Genomic DNA, 18579 nt, shown 5'->3' on the forward strand with positions numbered 1-18579 from the left:
GAGAGACATCGTAAGAGTGTGAGATTTGTCAGGATTGAAAGACATGTTCCACTTGTTTGCCCAGTCTGTGATTTTGACCAGGTCTGCAGAGAGTGAGGAGGCTGCAGACTGCCGATCTGAGGGATGAGGAATGGAGCGACAGAGAGTAGAGTCATCAGCAAAGAGATAGAGAGGATTTTCAAGAGAGTCAGAGAGATCATTGATGAAGACCAGAAAAAGCACAGGGCCCAGAACACTGCCTTGGGGAACTCCAGCCTGAACAGGAAGAGGAGATGAGAGAAACCCATTCAGGGCCACACGTTGACTACGACTAGAGAGGACGTCCGCCAGCCATGCGTGGACATTTCCATGGATACCAAAGGAGGAGAGTTTGGTGAGCAGAGCGGGGTGCCAGACCGTATCGAAGGCACGTGATATGTCAAGGGAGACAGCTCTAATTTCCTGTTTGGCATTGAGGACCTCCATCCATTGTTGAGAAAGCAGAAGCAGCATGTCCAGAGTAGAGTGACCAGGTCTGAAACCAAATTGATGATCAGAGATCAAGCCATTGGAGAAGAGGAAAGATTTCATATCTGAAGCAATGATGGATTCCATGACTTTGCTGATAATTGGGAGAAGGCTGATTGGTCTGTAGTTGCTAGGATCTGTTTTTGCACCTTTTTTGTGCAAAGCGGTGATGTTGGCTGATTTCCAAGCAGATGGCAGATGACCTTGAGCAAAAGAGAGGGTGAAGAGAACAGAGAGAGGGAGTGAAAGAGCGGAAGAACAGGATTTTAGGACCCGTGGGCTGATGCCGTCGGGTCCAGTTGCAGAATCAGAGTCGAGGGTTGACCAAAACTTTTCCACCTTGTCAGGAGGAAAGGACACAGAGTCCAGGAGCAGCTGGATACGACTGGGTATGGTGGGTACAGAGAGGGATGGGTTTGGGACACAAGATTTAGAGGCAAACACAGAGTTGAGGCATTCAGCTTTTTCACATGCGGAGTCAGCTGTGTAGCCGTTTGAGGTGAGGGAGGGGATGGAGGGGGAACAAACACCAGAAACAGATTTGACCAGACGCCACCAGGATGTGGAAGAGGGAGACAGATAAGAGAGTTCGGTCTTAAGAACGGAGAGATACTGTTTCCTGGCTCTCCTGAGGGTGGACACACACTTGTTTCGGGCTTTGTGAAAGGAAATGAGATTTCCTTCCGTTGGATTTGCTTTCCAGGAGACGAAAGCAAGTTGTTTCTGGGCAACAGCCTCACCACAAGATTCCGTGTACCGTGGACGGGAGGAAGGGTATGACAACTGAAGACGAGATGGGATAAATCTGTGCATGAGAGAGAGCAATTTACTTTGGAAGAATTCCCAGGATGAGTTGATGTCAGAGGCGGTAGAGATGGGAGATCAGTCCAGATGATTGATGGCTGCTTGAAGACCGTGCCAGTTGGCCTGAGTGAAATGCCAGACTCGTCGACGCTGAGGAGGCTCTCTGAGAATGGTCAGAGAGATGTCCACTTTAACAAGCACATGATCAGATGAGCTGATTGGAGCAGAAGAAGAGCAGCAGATATTTTCAGGGAAGTTAGTCATAACCAAGTCCAGAAGAGAAGATGCTCCGTTGACTGAGATCCGGGTCGGGAAATTAACAGATTGTGTCAGTCCCAGTGAGTCGCAGAAGTCCTTTGCTGAAGAGCCATGGCTGGTGAGAGAGGTACCCACACCCAGCCAACTGGCATGGTGACAATTGAAATCACCACATATGAGGAAGAGAGAGTTGGGATGGGTAGATAGAAGTTGGTCCATATTATCAGACAGCGAGATGTAGGTTGGTTATTGACAGCAGGTTCGTGAAGGACTTGGACAAAAAACGTACCCAGTCTGAATGTTGCTATATCCAGTCAATGGCGAAACTGCAAATGGGGAATCCGTGAATGTCACGGATGGAAACCCTTACGTCATTTCCTCATTCTGCTTTAAACTCAGTCTCTCCATTTTCATTCCAAAAAGCATCATTCATCATTCTGATCACAAATTAATACTGTAGTGTTAATATATCAAAATAGAATGTTAAATCACGATTGTATTGAGATATTATCAAACCAGCGAACCGTAATCATCTGTTCACTTCCGGATTCAGGAGCAAGGTCCGTGTCGATCACATTTCAAAATCACAATTGTATTGAGGAATTTCTGAAACTTCCTACCTAATTTACGACACCTGCTGGGACCCCAAAACGTTCCACAGAAGGTTATTACATTTCCTTTTAGTAAAATATGCAACTGTAATGGTTACTAAACACTGTCCCACTGTCATGTGACCAGATCCTCAGCTCTGATCGATGGACGTTTGTGAGGGACATACATACATACAACGGACAGACAAACGCTGTTCCAGATGGCATTGCCCTCCTGGCTATGCCGTAAGAAAGCATTTCAACAATCACACCAGACTTATGAAAATGACACCAGCTTCACTTCTCAACATCGTCTCTGTGGAGTCATGCGACAGTATGCACTTTTGGCAGCTGTCCATCCAGGACTCCAAGGTTGTAGCAAAGCTTTACTTCATAGTGAGGTTGACCATGTCCCCAGTACAAAATACCCAAAGGATTTTGATGCCCAGCACCTTAAGCATCCTATATGGGTGGATATGTGTGCATTACAAGTATACATATTACATATTATTATTAAATGGAGTTAAGGGTGGATATCACATCTTTAGGATGCAAGAAACACGAAAATGGAAGGTGACAAATTATTTTGACTCCATTAAGGGGGTGACCTTTATACGGCTATATATATCGATGTGGAAATTGGCATATAACAGCAATGCATGATCTGATTGGGAATATCTAAGTCTGTAAACGTATAGTTTTTAGGATGCTCAATTGATTGAGACTTGTTCCAAGGCCCAACGGGGTCTAAGTCATGCCCTGAGGTCAAGGTCAAAGCCAAAAACTGACATTTTTTACTCTCATAACTGCAAGATAATATGCATTTTAAAAAAATTCAGATCTTCAGAGAACCTGGTGGATTCCTCATCTCTAATCCTCTGTAATCGTCTAATTTTCTGTAATTTCTGTAATCGTAATCTGTAATATTGTTATGTTGCAGCCTTACGCTGAAATCGTTTAAATTCATTTTTCCCCTCATCAATCTACACGCAATACCCCATAATGACAAAGAGAAAACAGGAGTTTAGAAAGTTTTGCAAATTTATTAAAAAGAAAAAACTGAAATATCACATTGACATAAGTATTCAGACCCTTTGCTATGACACTTGAAATTTAGCTCAGGTGCCTCCCATTTCTCTTGATCATCTTTGAGATGTTTCTACACCTTGATTGGAGTCCACCTGAGGTAAATTCAATTGATTGGACATGATTTGGAAAGGCACACACCTGTCTATATAAGGTCTCACAGCTGACAATGCATATCAGAGCAAAAACCAAGCCATGAGGTCGAAGGAACTGCCTGCAGAGCTCAGAGACAGGATTGTGTCGAGGCACAGATCTGGGGAAGCCTACAAAAAAAATTCTGCTGCATTGAAGGTTCCCAAGAGCACAGTGGCCTCCATAATTCTTAAATGGAAGAAGTTTGGAACAACCAGGACTCTTCCTAGAGCTGGCCGCCCGGCCAAACTGAGCAATTGGGGGAGAAGGGCCTTGGTAAGAGAGGTGACCAAGAACCTGATGGTCACTCTGGCTGAGCTCCAGAGATGGGAGAAACTTCCAGAAGGACAACCATCACTGCAACACTCCACCGATCTGGGCTTAATGGTAGAGTGGCCAGACGGAAGCCTCTCCTCAGTAAAAGACACATGAAAGACCACTTGGAGTTTGCAAAAAAGTCCCTAAAGGACTCTCAGGCTGTGAGAAACAAGATTCTGTGGTCTGATGAAACCAAGATTGAACTGTTTGGCTTCCGTCTGGCCACTCTACCATTAAGCCCAGATAGGTGGAGTGTTGCAGTGATGGTTGTCCTTCTGGAAGTTTCTCCAATCTCCACACAGGATCTCTGGAGCTCAGACAGAGTGACCATCGGGTTCTTGGTCACCTCTCTTACCAAGGCCCTTCTCCCCCGATTGCTCAGTTTGGCCGGGCGGCCAGCTCTAGGAAGAGTCTTGGTTGTTCCAAACTTCTTCCATTTAAGAATTATGGAGGCCACTGTGCTCTTGGGAACCTTCAATGCAGCAGAGATTTTTTTGTAGGCTTCCCCAAATCTGTGCCTCGACACAATCCTGTATCTGAACTCTGCAGTCAGTTCCTTCGACCTCATGGCTTGGTTTTTACTCTGATATGCGTTGTCAGCTGTGAGACCTTATATAGACAGGTGTGTGCCTTTCCAAATCATGTCCAATCAATTTAATTTACCAAAGGTCGACTCAAATCAAGGTGTAGAAACATCTCAAAGATGATCAAGAGAAATGGGAGGGACCTGAGCTAAATTTCAAGTGTCATAGAAAAGGGTATGAATACTTATGTCAATGTGATATTTCAGTTTTTTCTTTTTAAAATAATTTGCAAAACTTTCTAAAATCCTGTTTCCTCTTTGTCATTATGGTGTATTGAGTGCAGATCGATGAGGGAAAAAACGAATTTAAACGATTTCAGCATAAGGCTGCAACATAACAAAAAGTGAAAAAAGTGAAGGGGTCTGAATACTTTCTGAATGCACTGTATATTTGAATATTTGTGCAAAGTTTCATGCTTTTAGGGTGATCAGAAGTATTATTCCGATATTCTGCACCGATCTGCCCCACTATGGGTCTCACTCTCAGCCACAATCTTTCTTGAGCAAACCACATTTGAAACCACAATTAATCTACATTAAATATATATGCGTTTTCTTTTCAAAAAAAAAAAATCATTTTTAAGAATGCATTTCAACCCTTGTATCTCCTTCATAAATGCTGCACGTGTTCTTATTCTCCACTATGATGTATGTCCCTTCTTCTTCTCCAAATGATCATTTTTCTGAGGTGTTCGTTTGCTCCGCACCACCAACCTCCCCCCACCCCACCCACTTGCTTCCCCCCAACCTCCTCCAACCCTCTTCCCCCTCCCACCTCATACAGCGAAGCATTATTTTCTTTTTTCTCACCTGTGGAACCAACTTCCACATTCTCTTAAATCTCATTCTTCCCCCCAGGTCTTCAAGACAGCAGCTCACCACCATATCAGATTGTCCCCATTCAAAAAACCATTATCTCTTCTACCCGAGTTAACCATCCCACAGGAGTTACGTGCTCTCCCAAGTGCCGTTCTTGTTCAATTTATTGTCCTACTAAAAACCCAATGTATCACTGCAAACACTGCTTTCGCATTCAACATTATCATGTGATTCACTTTACAATTATCGATTCATAACAATAAACAAGGAAGATGCTAGCGTAGATACTTACACGGATGTACGCCTCTTGATGAAGCTTGGAAAAGTAGAGCATGTTGTCCATCGCGAGCATCCCAGGTGGTGTCTGTACAAAGTCCAGTGCAGGGTTCACATGATTCTGAGAACAAATTATGTTTCAATGAATTTTTTGATCGCTAACGGCACCTATACAATTATATGTACTCGTAGATAACGATTCTCTGTAAATAGTCAAATGTAGCTGATCAGTACTCTTAAATAAAAATAACAACAATAAAAATAATCACATCTATAGCATCTCTTATACACCTTGTAAATCATTTCAAGTGTTTGCGAGTTTGTTTGTGAGTTTGTGCATTTGTTTGTGCGTTTGTTTGTGCATTTGTTTGTGAGCTTGTTTGTGCATTTGTTTGTGCATTTGTTTGCCAGTTTGTTTGCGAGTTTGTTTGCGAGTTTGTGCGTTTGTTTGTGCATTTGTTTGTGAGTTGGTTTGTGAGTTGGTTTGTGAGTTGGTTTGTGAGTTGGTTTGTGAGTTTGTGCATTTGTTTGTTCGTTTGTTTCGGTCACATGGTGTGGTAGCCATATTGGATTGAAGGAAAATATTAAATAATTATATCTCGGAAATATATTAGCTTGAAAGCCGATATTGAAAAAATAAAACCCTTCTCTGAAACCGCTTCACCGATCGATGTGAAACCTGTCATGTCTGGTAAAAATGTGATACTTGAGAACAGCTGAAGGGATTTAAATCAAACTTATTTATTTTTAGGAAAGTCAACGAGGACATCTACCCATTGTCATAGGCAGTGACTATGTGGAGGCGTATTGGCGACACAGTCGCATTGCTCTATTTTTCCCATGCAGTGCCGGGTACCCAGATTAGCTGCTAATATTGTCGAGTCAAAATATGGAAAAATTGCCACGTACCCCAAAGAAATTGCAAGAAAACGTTTTATGGTATTTTTCTTTTCTATTGGGTCTACAGAACAACATATTCAAAGTTGCCAAAAAATGGACTCCCAGAAAGGGTCTAGATATGACGTTAGAAAAAGATGGCAGCCAATGTTAGAGCATGTACTCATATCTCGTGAATTGAACACTTTTGGGGGGGGGGGGTTGGGGGGCGGAGGTAATATGACTTTCAGTGAGCTAAATACATCCTAAATAAATAAAATAATGCCAAAAAAAAAATCATAATTTCATCGCAAAAATAATTCATGATTCAAAGGGTTAAGTGTAAAAATTATCTCTAGGTATCATTATTTCAGTAAAGTTATAATTCCTGAAACTAACAAAACTATCCCATGTGAATCATGACGTCATTGATGCTAAAACTTCCTCTTTTTTTGTTTCAGGTAGTGAAAATGAGTGCGGAGCAAGCACGCAAATGCCCCTTGCGCCAGAAGGAGTTAAGAAGTGAAGACAGAGTCGACATTAGTTGGAAAGGAGCTGATGGCATAAACAGGGCAAGTGGCGAGAGAGGAGATGACATCATTGTAGCAGCTGGAACTAGATGGCACAGGTCTTGCCGTATGAATTACGTAAAGAAAAGTAACATAGAGAAACATAAGAAAGCCAAGTTAGACCAAACCACATCCGTCAAGAGACGTGCACGACGCCTTTTGAGTGGACCGTATGATAGTGCAACAGACTGCTTATTCTGTGGGAACAAAGTTGCGACGAGCAAAATTATTGTTGATAATGATGCCTATAGCTGTGCTCGAACATATAACTTTGTGGACAAGATACTGCCACACTGTAAAACACGAAGTGATGACTGGGCCACGACTGTCCAGGGACGTATTGAATACTTCAGTGGAAAGTTGCACGTTGCAGACTGTTTGTACCATCATTCATGTGATGTACATTTTCACACTCGCCGGGATGTATTCATCGCTGAAGGTGAGGGGCTACATGATATTGTGACTTTTCAAGAGAAAACTACAAAAATCCTATGTAATTACATCAACAGGACGCACGATGACGATGAAGAGGCATCATAGAAACCGCCGCCAAACTCATCAAAAGTGATCTAAAAACATTGGTTCCACGTTTAAAAGACAAGTATCCGAAAGCTACAGACGTTAAACTGGAGTCTGCCATAGACTATGTTTCCCCGAGCTTGCGTTGTCTGCTTCAACATCTTCTCGTTGGAAAGGACACCCGTCAAAAAGAATTGAGTATTGGGCACCCAACTGTTGAAGCAGTGCGTCCAAGGACTGTGATAGCACCATTACAACTTGGACTCGCTGTCCAAATGTATCATCACTTCCGATCAAGGTTTTTTATAGACAGTCTTTCTGCCCTGGGTTATTGCTCCTTGTGGTGAAAATGTACCTAAGTTGAACCCAGGTGAGATGCTCACTTAAACCGCTGGGCGGTGTCTATAAGACCTCGGACGTCCGCGACTCGAGGCCACTCCTGCGACATTATACAATGACATGTAGAATTGAATGGTACGTACCCACTTATATTCTAGGCTTGCTTGCATTGACTGATATATCCAATCTTTCTCATATGATGCCTAGATCCTGACATATATATTGCATGATGTATTTTACAGGATGATGTAAAGATCTTATTGAGATTAAACCTACATATGGGACGAGTTGTGGACTTGGTTGAATTTCACAACACTTAATCTCAATAATGATCGACGGAAATGGCGGGACACGAGTCTGGCGATGGCCGGATGAACGCAGATCTCAGATGAGCGTTTCCCGACATTCTCCGCGCTCCTGCGAGGCCCACCTCGGAGAAGAATGACCGGCGGAGGACCCGTCGAGCTAGCTCCAGCTACGGAGCTACGACTACTCTCGCTGCCGGTCTGCCTCGAAGGGACCGGATGCGATGGGACCTCGTAAGCCTTTTGCGGGACCGCGTCGTCAAAGCGCGAACTGCTCTCCTGAGGCCCGAACGCCGGAGCAGACATGACGGACTCCGGCAAGACGCCTGGAGAACGATGCTACTGGGCAACGTCATGCAGCCGAAACCCCGTCGGAACGACGGACCGCTTGGAGCCGAAGGTACGTCTAGCCTCGGTTGCTCGAAACGCTAACGGCTCCGTCCGTGAGAATCATCCTAGATTTGCGTGCCTCGGCCCGAGATGAGATTCCCACGTGAGTGTTCACGACTCCCATGTCTGCCATGCCTCACACGGCAGGCCTACCCGACCAACTGATTTGCGTGCCTCGGCCCGAGATGAGATTCCCACGCGAGTGTTCATGACTCCCATGTCTGCCATGCCTCACACGGCCGGCCTACCCGACCAAACGCTGCTCGGTGGAATCACCTCCTACGCGCGAATCGTGCGCTGCCCCATCGCGGGCACAACCCGACCAAACGCTGCTCGGTGGAATCACCTCCTACGCGAAGCCGCACGCTGCGCCCATCGCGGGCACCACTCTACGAGGCCGGCGATTCCAATCGCTGCTCGTCGGAATCACCTCCTACGCGCGAATCGCGCGCTGCCCCATCGCGGGCACAACCTGACCAATCGCTGCTCGGTGGAATCACCTCCTACGCGCGAATCGCGCACTGCGCCCATCGCGGGCACCACTCTGCGAGGCCGGCGATTCTGATCGCGGCTCGTCGGAATCACCTCCTACACGCGAATCGTATGCGATTCCCCCCACTGGCCATACCCTGCGAGGCCGGCGGCCCCGATTGCTGCTGGTCGGAATCCCACCTACGCGTGGCTACTCAACGAGGCCGGCGAACTCCGCTGCCCGGAATCGCCTCAATGCATGAAGCTCGCTTGGCAAGAGGCTCGCTTGATTGCTGCTGGTCGGAATCCCACCTACGCGTGGCTACTCAACGAGGCCGGCGAACTCCGCTGCCTGGAATCGCCTCAATGGAGGCTCGCTTGGCACCATTCGAGGACTCGCCGCAGCACGGATGAGTTTCTAAGGACGTCGAGCGGGACCTTCATAGACTTTCACAGCACTCGGGCATTAATAGATGATCGTATACCATATGTATTCTATATGACTAACTATGTCTAAAACTCCGCACAAAACACGGCCCGAAAGCTAACAAACGAGACGCTACTTCAGGGCATGATATGTATAACACGGTCCGAAGGCTATCAAACGAGACGCTACTTCAGGACGTGATATGTATTCGATCCTTTGACCCGAAAGCTAACAAACGAGACGCTACTTCAGGACGTGCGGCTTATCGCTGCCAAGCGTGCTCGCCCACTCGACTCGGCGTGCTCGCCTTCTCGACTCGGTGTGCTCGCCCACTCGACTCGGCGTGCTCGCCCCACTCGACTCGGCGTGCTCGCCCGCTCGACTCGGCGTGCCGCACTGGTTCAACGGGCCGAGCTCAACTTTCGGTTTCCCTCGTACGCGGTGCGCCCTAGATAATACATTTCACTCGTCGGCCGGGTTCGTATTCCGTACACCAATCTCGAGCCCGCTCGAATGCTGGTGCCCAATGGACGCGAGACTATAGATTTCGGTGTGCTACTTTACTCCGTCTGGGGATACTGCTCAGCTGGAACTCGCCGTCAAACCCGCCCGCACGCGCCCGAACCAATTGATGACGTCATCGACTAAATCACGCGTTTGCCTAACAGCGCCATTAACTGCTTCCCGCGCTTGCGTCATTAGAGTACGTCTACCTGAGTTCGTCTACCTGGGTACCTATTGACTATTCGTACCTCTCGGTACGTTCTCTCAATCCATCCGGGACATCCTCTCGGTATGTCGATAGGACGGGCCATGGATGGCCATGGCCCTCTACAGATAGCAGAAATACTCAACCTGACCGCCCCTGCCCAAAAGTGCGTGTCATAACGTGGCGGCCTTCGAGGGCGACTAGCCAACATCGAGGACTTATGCCGTTAATCGATAAGGCACGGGGCATTTGGGAGTACACGGTGACCCCATGAGATGGTAACATTGAGCGTTGCGCCCGACTCCCTTGTCTCCTGAGCAAGCCACGCAGGCACCGGCCCGCCGGTTCGCCCTTGACTCTGGGCTTGTTGCTTCTAGGACAGGTCTCTTGGCTCGCCTCCACGACACATTTCGAGACTGCGGGACGCCTCACCCGGCCGCTGCCTGTTTGCGTTCCCTCTGACCCAGACTGTGAAGGTCGCTCGACTTCGGTACGCGGCGCGCGGCTCCTATCTCAAACCTAAAAACGGGGGGGGGGGGGGGGGGGGGTGATGGATGAGTGAGGGGTTGAGATGATGGACAATCCATCCGGGCCATCCTCTCGGTATATCCTTTCGGTATGTCGATAGGACGGGCCATGGATGGCCAATCCATCCGGGACGTTCTCTCAATCCATCCGGGACATCCTCTCGGTATGTCAATAGGACGGGCCATGGATGGACACTCCATCCGGGACGTTCTCTCAATCCATCTGGGACATCCTCTCGGTATGTCGACAGTACGGGCCATGGATGGACACTCCATCCGGGACGTTCTCTCAATCCATCCGGGACATCCTCTCGGTATGTCGATAGGACGGGCCATGGATGGCCAATCCATCCGGGACGTTCTCTCAATCCATCCGGGACATCCTCTCGGTATGTCAATAGGACGGGCCATGGATGGACACTCCATCCGGGACGTTCTCTCAATCCATCCGGGACATCCTCTCGGTATGTCGATAGGACGGGCCATGGATGGCCAATCCATCCGGGACGTTCTCTCAATCCATCCAGGACATACTCTCGGTATGTCAATAGGATGGGCCATGGATGGACAATCCATCCGGGACGTTCTCTCAATCCATCCGGGACAATCCCTCCGGGACGTTCTCTCGGTAGCCGGTATAGCCGGTATAGCCACATAGTCAATAGGACGGGCCATGGATGGACAATCCATCCGGGACGTTCTCTCGGTAGCCGGTATAGCCGAATAGTCAATAGGATGGGCCATGGATGGACAATCCATCCGGGACGTCCTCTCGGTAGCCGGTATAGCCGATCTTCTCCGATCCTCTGAGCGCTGTACTGCAGGACGGGATTGCGGAGGTTCTGCGCGCTTCGCTGGGAAGGCGCATTTCGGTCGTTTTGTGCGTCGTCGTAATCTGCCATGCCGGTCGTTCGGGCAGCCTTCGGAGGGCACTCGTGGCAAACGTATAGTTGCCGGAGCTTGTAATTCGTACGCGCTGCCGTCCGAGGGCGCTCAGGTCTCGTGAGAAGGATCGCTGCCAACGGTAGTTTCACGTGCCGAAGCAAGAGTTTGTAATTCGTATGAGCTGCCGTCAGAGGGCGCTCGAGTCTCGTGATTTCAAAAAGGGCCGCTGCCGGTATCGAGTAACTCTCGTTATGGCTCTCATCGGTTCTCTCCCTCGGCAATTCCATGACATGGATCTAACATGGATCGACCATGTACCCTTGGGAGCCTAGGCAGGTACAGACTTACTGTAATGGACTTACTGTAATGGCCTCCTGTCATGTAATCTTACTTACTGTTACAGCTTACTGTAAAGAGGCTTACTGATTTACACATCTGCCACATCGACACATCTTCCTGTAATGTGTTGCATTGCGACGAATGGACATTCGCTCTTCGACAAGGTACACCTTATCCTATCTAGCTACTGTGCCGACGACCCCACTGTGAGACGACTATTGTGACCCACGGGCTCATCGTCTGCCGGTATCGGACGTGATTGCTAACCAGGCTATGAGTGCGCCTAGGGAACATCTGCAGTCCCTCCCTTCGCCTGATACACCCCTGCCTGAAGCAGTGAGGGCACTGAGGTGCCCCTCCGACACCTGCCTCCAGCGGCTACTCCGAAGCAGAGGACTCTGGGTTTGGGGATGTCGTACCCGGTAGTTTCCGAACCTGTGCTGGCAGGATAATTCGCCACACTGACCGCTACGGATGGACCGACTGACCTGTAATAATAGCAATGGATTTATTTCATATAGCGCTTTCCAGGAAGCCCTGAAGATGCTTTGACAGAGTGCGAAACATAAAACAATTGCACAAAGACAAGCATCAATAGGGAAATATTTATTTGACACCCCAATAATGATATAATGACTTCCTCAATCCATTAATGCTGACGCGCGCTCGCTTCCTGCCTAGCGGCAGTATAGTTCTAACGGCGGGGAGAATGTGGTGAAAATGTACCTAAGTTGAACCCAGGTGAGATGCTCACTTAAACCGCTGGGCGGTGTCTATAAGACCTCGGACGTCCGCGACTCGAGGCCACTCCTGCGACATTATACAATGACATGTAGAATTGAATGGTACGTACCCACTTATATTCTAGGCTTGCTTGCATTGACTGATATATCCAATCTTTCTCATATGATGCCTAGATCCTGACATATATATTGCATGATGTATTTTACAGGATGATGTAAAGATCTTATTGAGATTAAACCTACATATGGGACGAGTTGTGGACTTGGTTGAATTTCACAACACTCCTCATACTCAGAAGTGCAAACGTTTGAGGAAAACGCCTCTTCTTCAGTCGCTCCTGATGTTTTAAGTGGTGTCAACATACCAGATATGATGCTGTTGTTTGCAGCAGATAACGTCGACCACAACATTGTGACGCTAGATGTAAAGGGTACATTCCATGGAATGGGAATGATAGCAGCGGTAACCCCAGGCCAACACGTCGATCACACGGTTCTCAAACGCAAACTGTCCGACTTGAACATCATCATTGACAAGAGACAAAAGTGGATATCATTGAATACCATTTTGCGGAACACACTCGTCGCATTACAGAATTTCAGCCCCTGCCATTCCTAAATGAACTGGACCACCAAATTGACATAATGTGGGAGATGTCCTTTCGCTTCACTCAAGCAGTACCAAATGGGCAAGGAATGATGCACGTACTACACAAGGACTGTGACTATCCCGGACAGTCTTCGGTAGTTTTTCTACCAATGATTGATATGTACCCTGGTGACAATCTTCTACACACTAGAGTACATTTGCAAACTTGCTTCTAAGCATAACACCCCACCAGTTGTCACTTTCGACCAGCCACTCTTTTGGAAAGCTTCCGAGATAATACATGAGGTTCCAGACAATAGCCCAGTTAGAGATGTTGTGCTGTTACTTGGGACCTTCCAAACTTTCATGAATCTGTTGGGGGCCATAGGAGTACTGATGAATGGGAGTGACCGGAAAGACGTCTTGGAGACGATTTACGGTGAAAACGCTGTGGTGCACATGATGAATGGAAAAGCTGGGCAGCACGCATTTCGGGGACACCTCCTTGTTTGTCAGTGTCTGATGCACCAGATCGCAGCTAAAAATATTGCAGAGGAGCCAGGATTTGAGATCCTCATGCAATAACTTGACAGACAATATACTATGTTAGATACGAGTGAAATAGACTTGGAAACATTACTCAAAAGTGATTGTATCAAACGGATTTCCCATAGACTAGTTTCCAAAAAGTCTGAATGATATAATAGTTCAAAAACGAGCAAACTATGGCTGAACTATCTGCAAATGTTGGGAGTGGCCCGGGAACTTGTCGATGCCGATCGCACAGAGCCGTGGCAAATGCACCTCCACACTCTATCTGACTGTTCACCGATATTTGCTGCTGCTGCACATCCCAACTATCTAAAGTTTGTTTATCTTACCTGCAGAAGATGCAGGCATTATAAACTGAAAACTCTGCAATATTTTCAAAATTTATAAACGGATTTCATGTGATCCGACGCACCGACCAATACTGGGCTCGCCTTGGATTAGACCTGGTGATCGAACATACCCTGATGCGGTCCCATAAAAGTACAGGGAGCCTGACAAGAGGAAGTGGCATGACTGAACACCAACGAGCTGTTTGGACAATGTCTTCTCCTGTATCCTCTGCCTACAACTACCCCATGCAGGAATTCTGTCGAACCTTATACACAAGGAGCGAACAGCACAAAGAGGCATCTGCATCACAAATAGACAGGGACAAGATGGACTTGGCCAAAATTGCCACAAAGCTTGAACAGCATTCTCCATTCTCAGATGAGGTGACCCGACACAACATCATAACAGGGATAAATGCTGACAAGGATATCAATTTGCAGGACCTTTTCATTTTTGGCAGCAACACAGTGAAGAAAATGGAAGGACAATCTGTCTTATCATATTCGCACAAACAAAACACTGCGGTGAGGACTCTAACATCAGCCCGGGCCATCAAAATCACCAAGGATGGGAATCATTGAACCAACACTGTTATTTCAGAGGTTCCTTGTGGTATCTCAGTCGGGAAATCTGTGCCTAGATGAGGTAATGAAATATGAACTTTCATCATATTCTCCATCCTTGTTTGAAGCAAAAATCGTATGCGAAGCCAGAAAAAGCACAACTTCTGGACGCTATATAATGGCATGTTACTTCGTCAGAAGATGCTGGTCTTCAGTCCATTCCAAAGACTGATCGCTACGTTCTAGATGGTGGTTCACTTCGACATCGACTGAAACGGACCGAAGGCAGCACCTACAGCTCAATTGCCGACGCCTACGCGTCTTTCACGTCAGACATGGACGGCAATGCCACCGTTGTCTTTGATGGATATGATGGAGGACCATGTACAAAAGACAATACGCTTCAGCGATGAAGTGGAACTCTGGTTTTGAAGAAGGTCGACATATCGGATACAACAACATTCAATGACGGGTTGGAACAACCCAACATTGGGAGAAAGGAAGATTTCCTCTCAAATGATATGAACAAACAGGCCCTCATCCACTTGATCTCTGAACGCTTGCGGCAGAAAGGCCATCATATCATCCAAGCTGAAGGAGATTCAGACTTGGACATAGTGAAAGCATCCATCACAATGACATCCTACAATTCAACAACCCTGATCGGAGAAGACACAGATCTGCTGGTATTGCTGCTGTATCATGCAACTACGAAGGACTGCAAGGACCTGTGCTTTCGGTCAGACAAAGGGAAACCAAATGTTTATAACATCAAAGTTCTGAAACGGTTGCTTGGTGACGATGTCTGCTCTGATCTATTGTTTGCCCATGCCTTCTCCAGATGCGACACTACTTCTAGAATCTTTGGGGTGGGGAAGAAATCTGTTTTCCAAAAAGTCATCAAGGGTGAATCTGTCTTGCGTGCCTGTTCACATGTCTTTTGCGCACCAATGGTAGATCAATTTAGTGTAGAAACCACTGGTTGCAAGGCGATGGTGTCCTTGTTTAAGGGGACCCAATCTGACTCTTTAGCATCATTATGCTACAAGTTTCTTTTTTTTCTTTTTTTTCTTTTTCTTTTATACAAGATCGAGGCTCGTGAAAGAGCTAACATTAATCACACAGAAAGACAAACCGACACATAAAACATATAACATGGGGAGCGGTAAGCAAGATGGGGAGAGAGGGGGAAGGACACAAACACAACATTTGAGAGCAGGGACCGACAGACATTGAGACATCGAGAGATCTGTGGGAGGGAGAGGGCTTTGAGGGGGGGAGGCATGGGAAGGGGGGTGGGAGAGGTATAAAACATATGGACACTGCCAGGACTTCCAGGAAAGAAGTTGGAATTTCAAACAAGGTGGATCTGGGGTGAATTAGCGGGGGTAGAAAAGATCAAGGTTTTGGATGGGGGAAGATAAGAGATTGTGGTGAACAGCTGTTTTAAAGACATGGAGGGAGGAGTGGGATTGAAGGGAGTGTGGGAGTTTGTTCCAGAGGCGGGAGAAAAGAGGAATGAAAGAGTGAAGGTGAGCAGAGAGTCTTGATTTTGGCAGTTTAACCATCAGAGGGTTGCTGGCACATCTTGTGCGACCTGTAGGAATATTTGGGGGACAGAGCACAGAGAGAGCTGGGGGAGCAAGGCCGGAGAGGAGTCGGTAGAAGACAGAAAGACCACCAACCTGCATGCGGTGAGTGAGTGAAAGACCCTCAGAGATAGCTTCATTGCAGGAGATTCCAATGATTCTGAAAGCTTTGGTTTCAACAGCGTGAAGCCGAGCTAGGTGTGAGGCAGGAGCACCGGCCCATAGGGGAGAACAGTATTCCATTGAGCTGCGGATGAAAGCCTTGTATGTGGTGAGGAGCTCGGGTGTGCCAAGGAAGGACTTCGCACGATGGAGGATGCCCAGTCGGCGACTGGCTTTGGAGGCCAGCTTGGAAATGTGGTTTTCCCAAGAAAGATCATGGCAGATAGTGAGACCCAAAATCTTGAGCGACAGTACTTCTTGGGGAGGATTGTTGAGAAAGTAGATGGGAGGGTTGTCCAGTCGGTCTTTTCGGAGAGACAGAGTAAGAGTGTGAGATTTGTCAGGATTGAAAGACATGTTCCACTTGTTTGACCAGTCTGTGATTTTGTCCAGGTCTTCAGAGAGTGAGGAGGCTGCAGACTGCCTTGCAAGAAAGTGGCCACAGCAAAGACCTTCGTGACACCCGAAAGACTGCCTCCAACAACCTCGGCCACAAACCTTAACTCTCCGCGGACCTACCTACAAGTCATGGTTTGGATGGACAAGGAAGACGGCATGGACCCTACTGAGTGGGGCTGTGACGTGCAAGGGGACAAAGTTATTCCACTCATGATGCACAATAGCCCTGCACCAGACATTATGCTCAAAATGATCAACTGCAACAGGATGCAGCATACTGAAATGTAGCTGCAAAAAAATTGCTTTAAATGCACCAGAGCTTGCGGACCTTACCAAGAAGGCAACTGCGGTAATGTGGCTACTGGGCCAGTTTCAGATGATGAAAATAAAGACAAAATATTCGGGGAAGGTATGTTGGAACACACGCTCTACAGAGCAAAACTAATTTCTCGAGGGTAGACTGTTTGTGTAACTCTTTTGGTATTTCAGAGTATGTTAGTCAGTTTTTTTTTTTGTCAATCGTACATTTAGTTATTTTTAGTTATTTAGTTATTTAGTTATTATAAGGCAGCCAGGAAGGCTGCAAAGAAAGAGGTAGCAAAGGCGCAGGAGGCATGTAGGAAAATGTTCGGAGAACGCCTGGATTCAGAAGAGGGTCAGAGAGCGGTATTCAGGATTGCAAAGCAGATAGCGAAAGAGAGGTGCGATGTGATGGGGGTGAGTTGCTTGAAGGATGAAGTGGGACAAATCGCTGTGGACCCAGATGGAATTAAAGGAAGATGGAAAAGATATATGGAAATGCTGTTGAATACAGAGAATGAATGGGATGGCAACATAGAGAGTAACCCAGTTTTAGGACCGGCAGAGAAGATAACTGAGAAGGAAGTTGAGGAAGCGATAAAAGCAATGAAGAGTAGAAAAGCGGGAGGGCCGACGGGAGTTGTGGGAGATATGTTGAAGGCAGCAGGAAGTTGGGGTGTGAAGAGAATGACAGAGATCTGCAATCTGGTGGTGAAAGAAGGCCGCATTCCAGTGGTTTGGGAACTGAGTACCCTCGTCCCTCTATACAAGGGGAAAGGTGACCCTCTGGAGTGTGGCTCGTACCGAGCGATAAAGTTATTGGAGCATGGAATGAAGGTATTGGAAATGGTGTTGGAGAGGAGGATAAGGAAGAAGGTGAAGATCGACGAAATGCAGTTTGGATTTATGCCAGGAAGAGGAACGACAGACGCGCTCTTTATTGTGAGGCAGTTGCAGGAGAAGTACATGGAGAAGAGGAAGAAGTTGTTTCTTGGGTTTGTCAATCTGGAGAAAGCATTCGATATGGTTCCACGCGAAGTATTGACATGGGCATTGAGGAAGTTAGGAGTGGAGGAATGGTTGATCAGAGTAGTGATGGCAATGTACAAAAGAGTGCGCACAGCTGTAAGGATGAAGGACGGGAACAGTGGTGAGTTTGAGGTGAAGGTGAGAGTGCATCAGGGGTCGGTACTAAGTCCACTACTATTTGTAGCTGTGATGGAGGTGCTGGCTCAGAACGTAAAGGAGGGTTTACCGTGGGAGTTGTTGTATGCAGATGATCTGGTGTTGATTGCGGAAAGTATGGATGGACTGAAGGAAAAGATGGACAAATGGAAGGAATGTATGGAGACAAAAGGTCTGAAGGTGACTATCAGAAAGACGAAGGTGATGGCAAGTGGTAAAGCATGTGGTGAGGTGGAAAGAACTGGGAAGTGGCCGTGTGCTGTGTGCAGGAAGGGTGTCGGAATGAACTCCATTCAATGTACAATGTGCGCTGAGTGGGTTCATCAAAAATGCAGTGGTCTGAGAGGGTCATTAACCAGTGTGGCAGCTACATTCAAATGTAAGGTGTGCACAGAGGGAGCTGCAGATGGAGGAAATGTTGAGTTCGATCTTGGAGAC

General features: G+C 47.1%; 1 protein-coding gene across 3 annotated transcripts in view; it reads right to left on the reverse strand.

The window, feature by feature from the left end:
* The window catches only part of ELMO1 (engulfment and cell motility 1), a 309653-nt gene that overhangs the window by 69248 nt on the left and 221826 nt on the right, over nucleotides 1–18579 (reverse strand). For all 3 annotated transcript variants that reach the window (XM_078772962.1, XM_078772961.1, XM_078772963.1), the window contains one exon: nucleotides 5390–5494. In XM_078772962.1, coding sequence (XP_078629088.1) covers nucleotides 5390–5494 — 105 coding nt within the window. The remainder of the gene's footprint in view (nucleotides 1–5389; nucleotides 5495–18579) is intronic.

The sequence above is a fragment of the Myxine glutinosa genome, chromosome 2, assembly GCF_964187855.1.
Source record: "Myxine glutinosa chromosome 2, kmMyxGlut1.1, whole genome shotgun sequence".
Lineage (NCBI taxonomy): Eukaryota > Metazoa > Chordata > Myxini > Myxiniformes > Myxinidae > Myxine > Myxine glutinosa.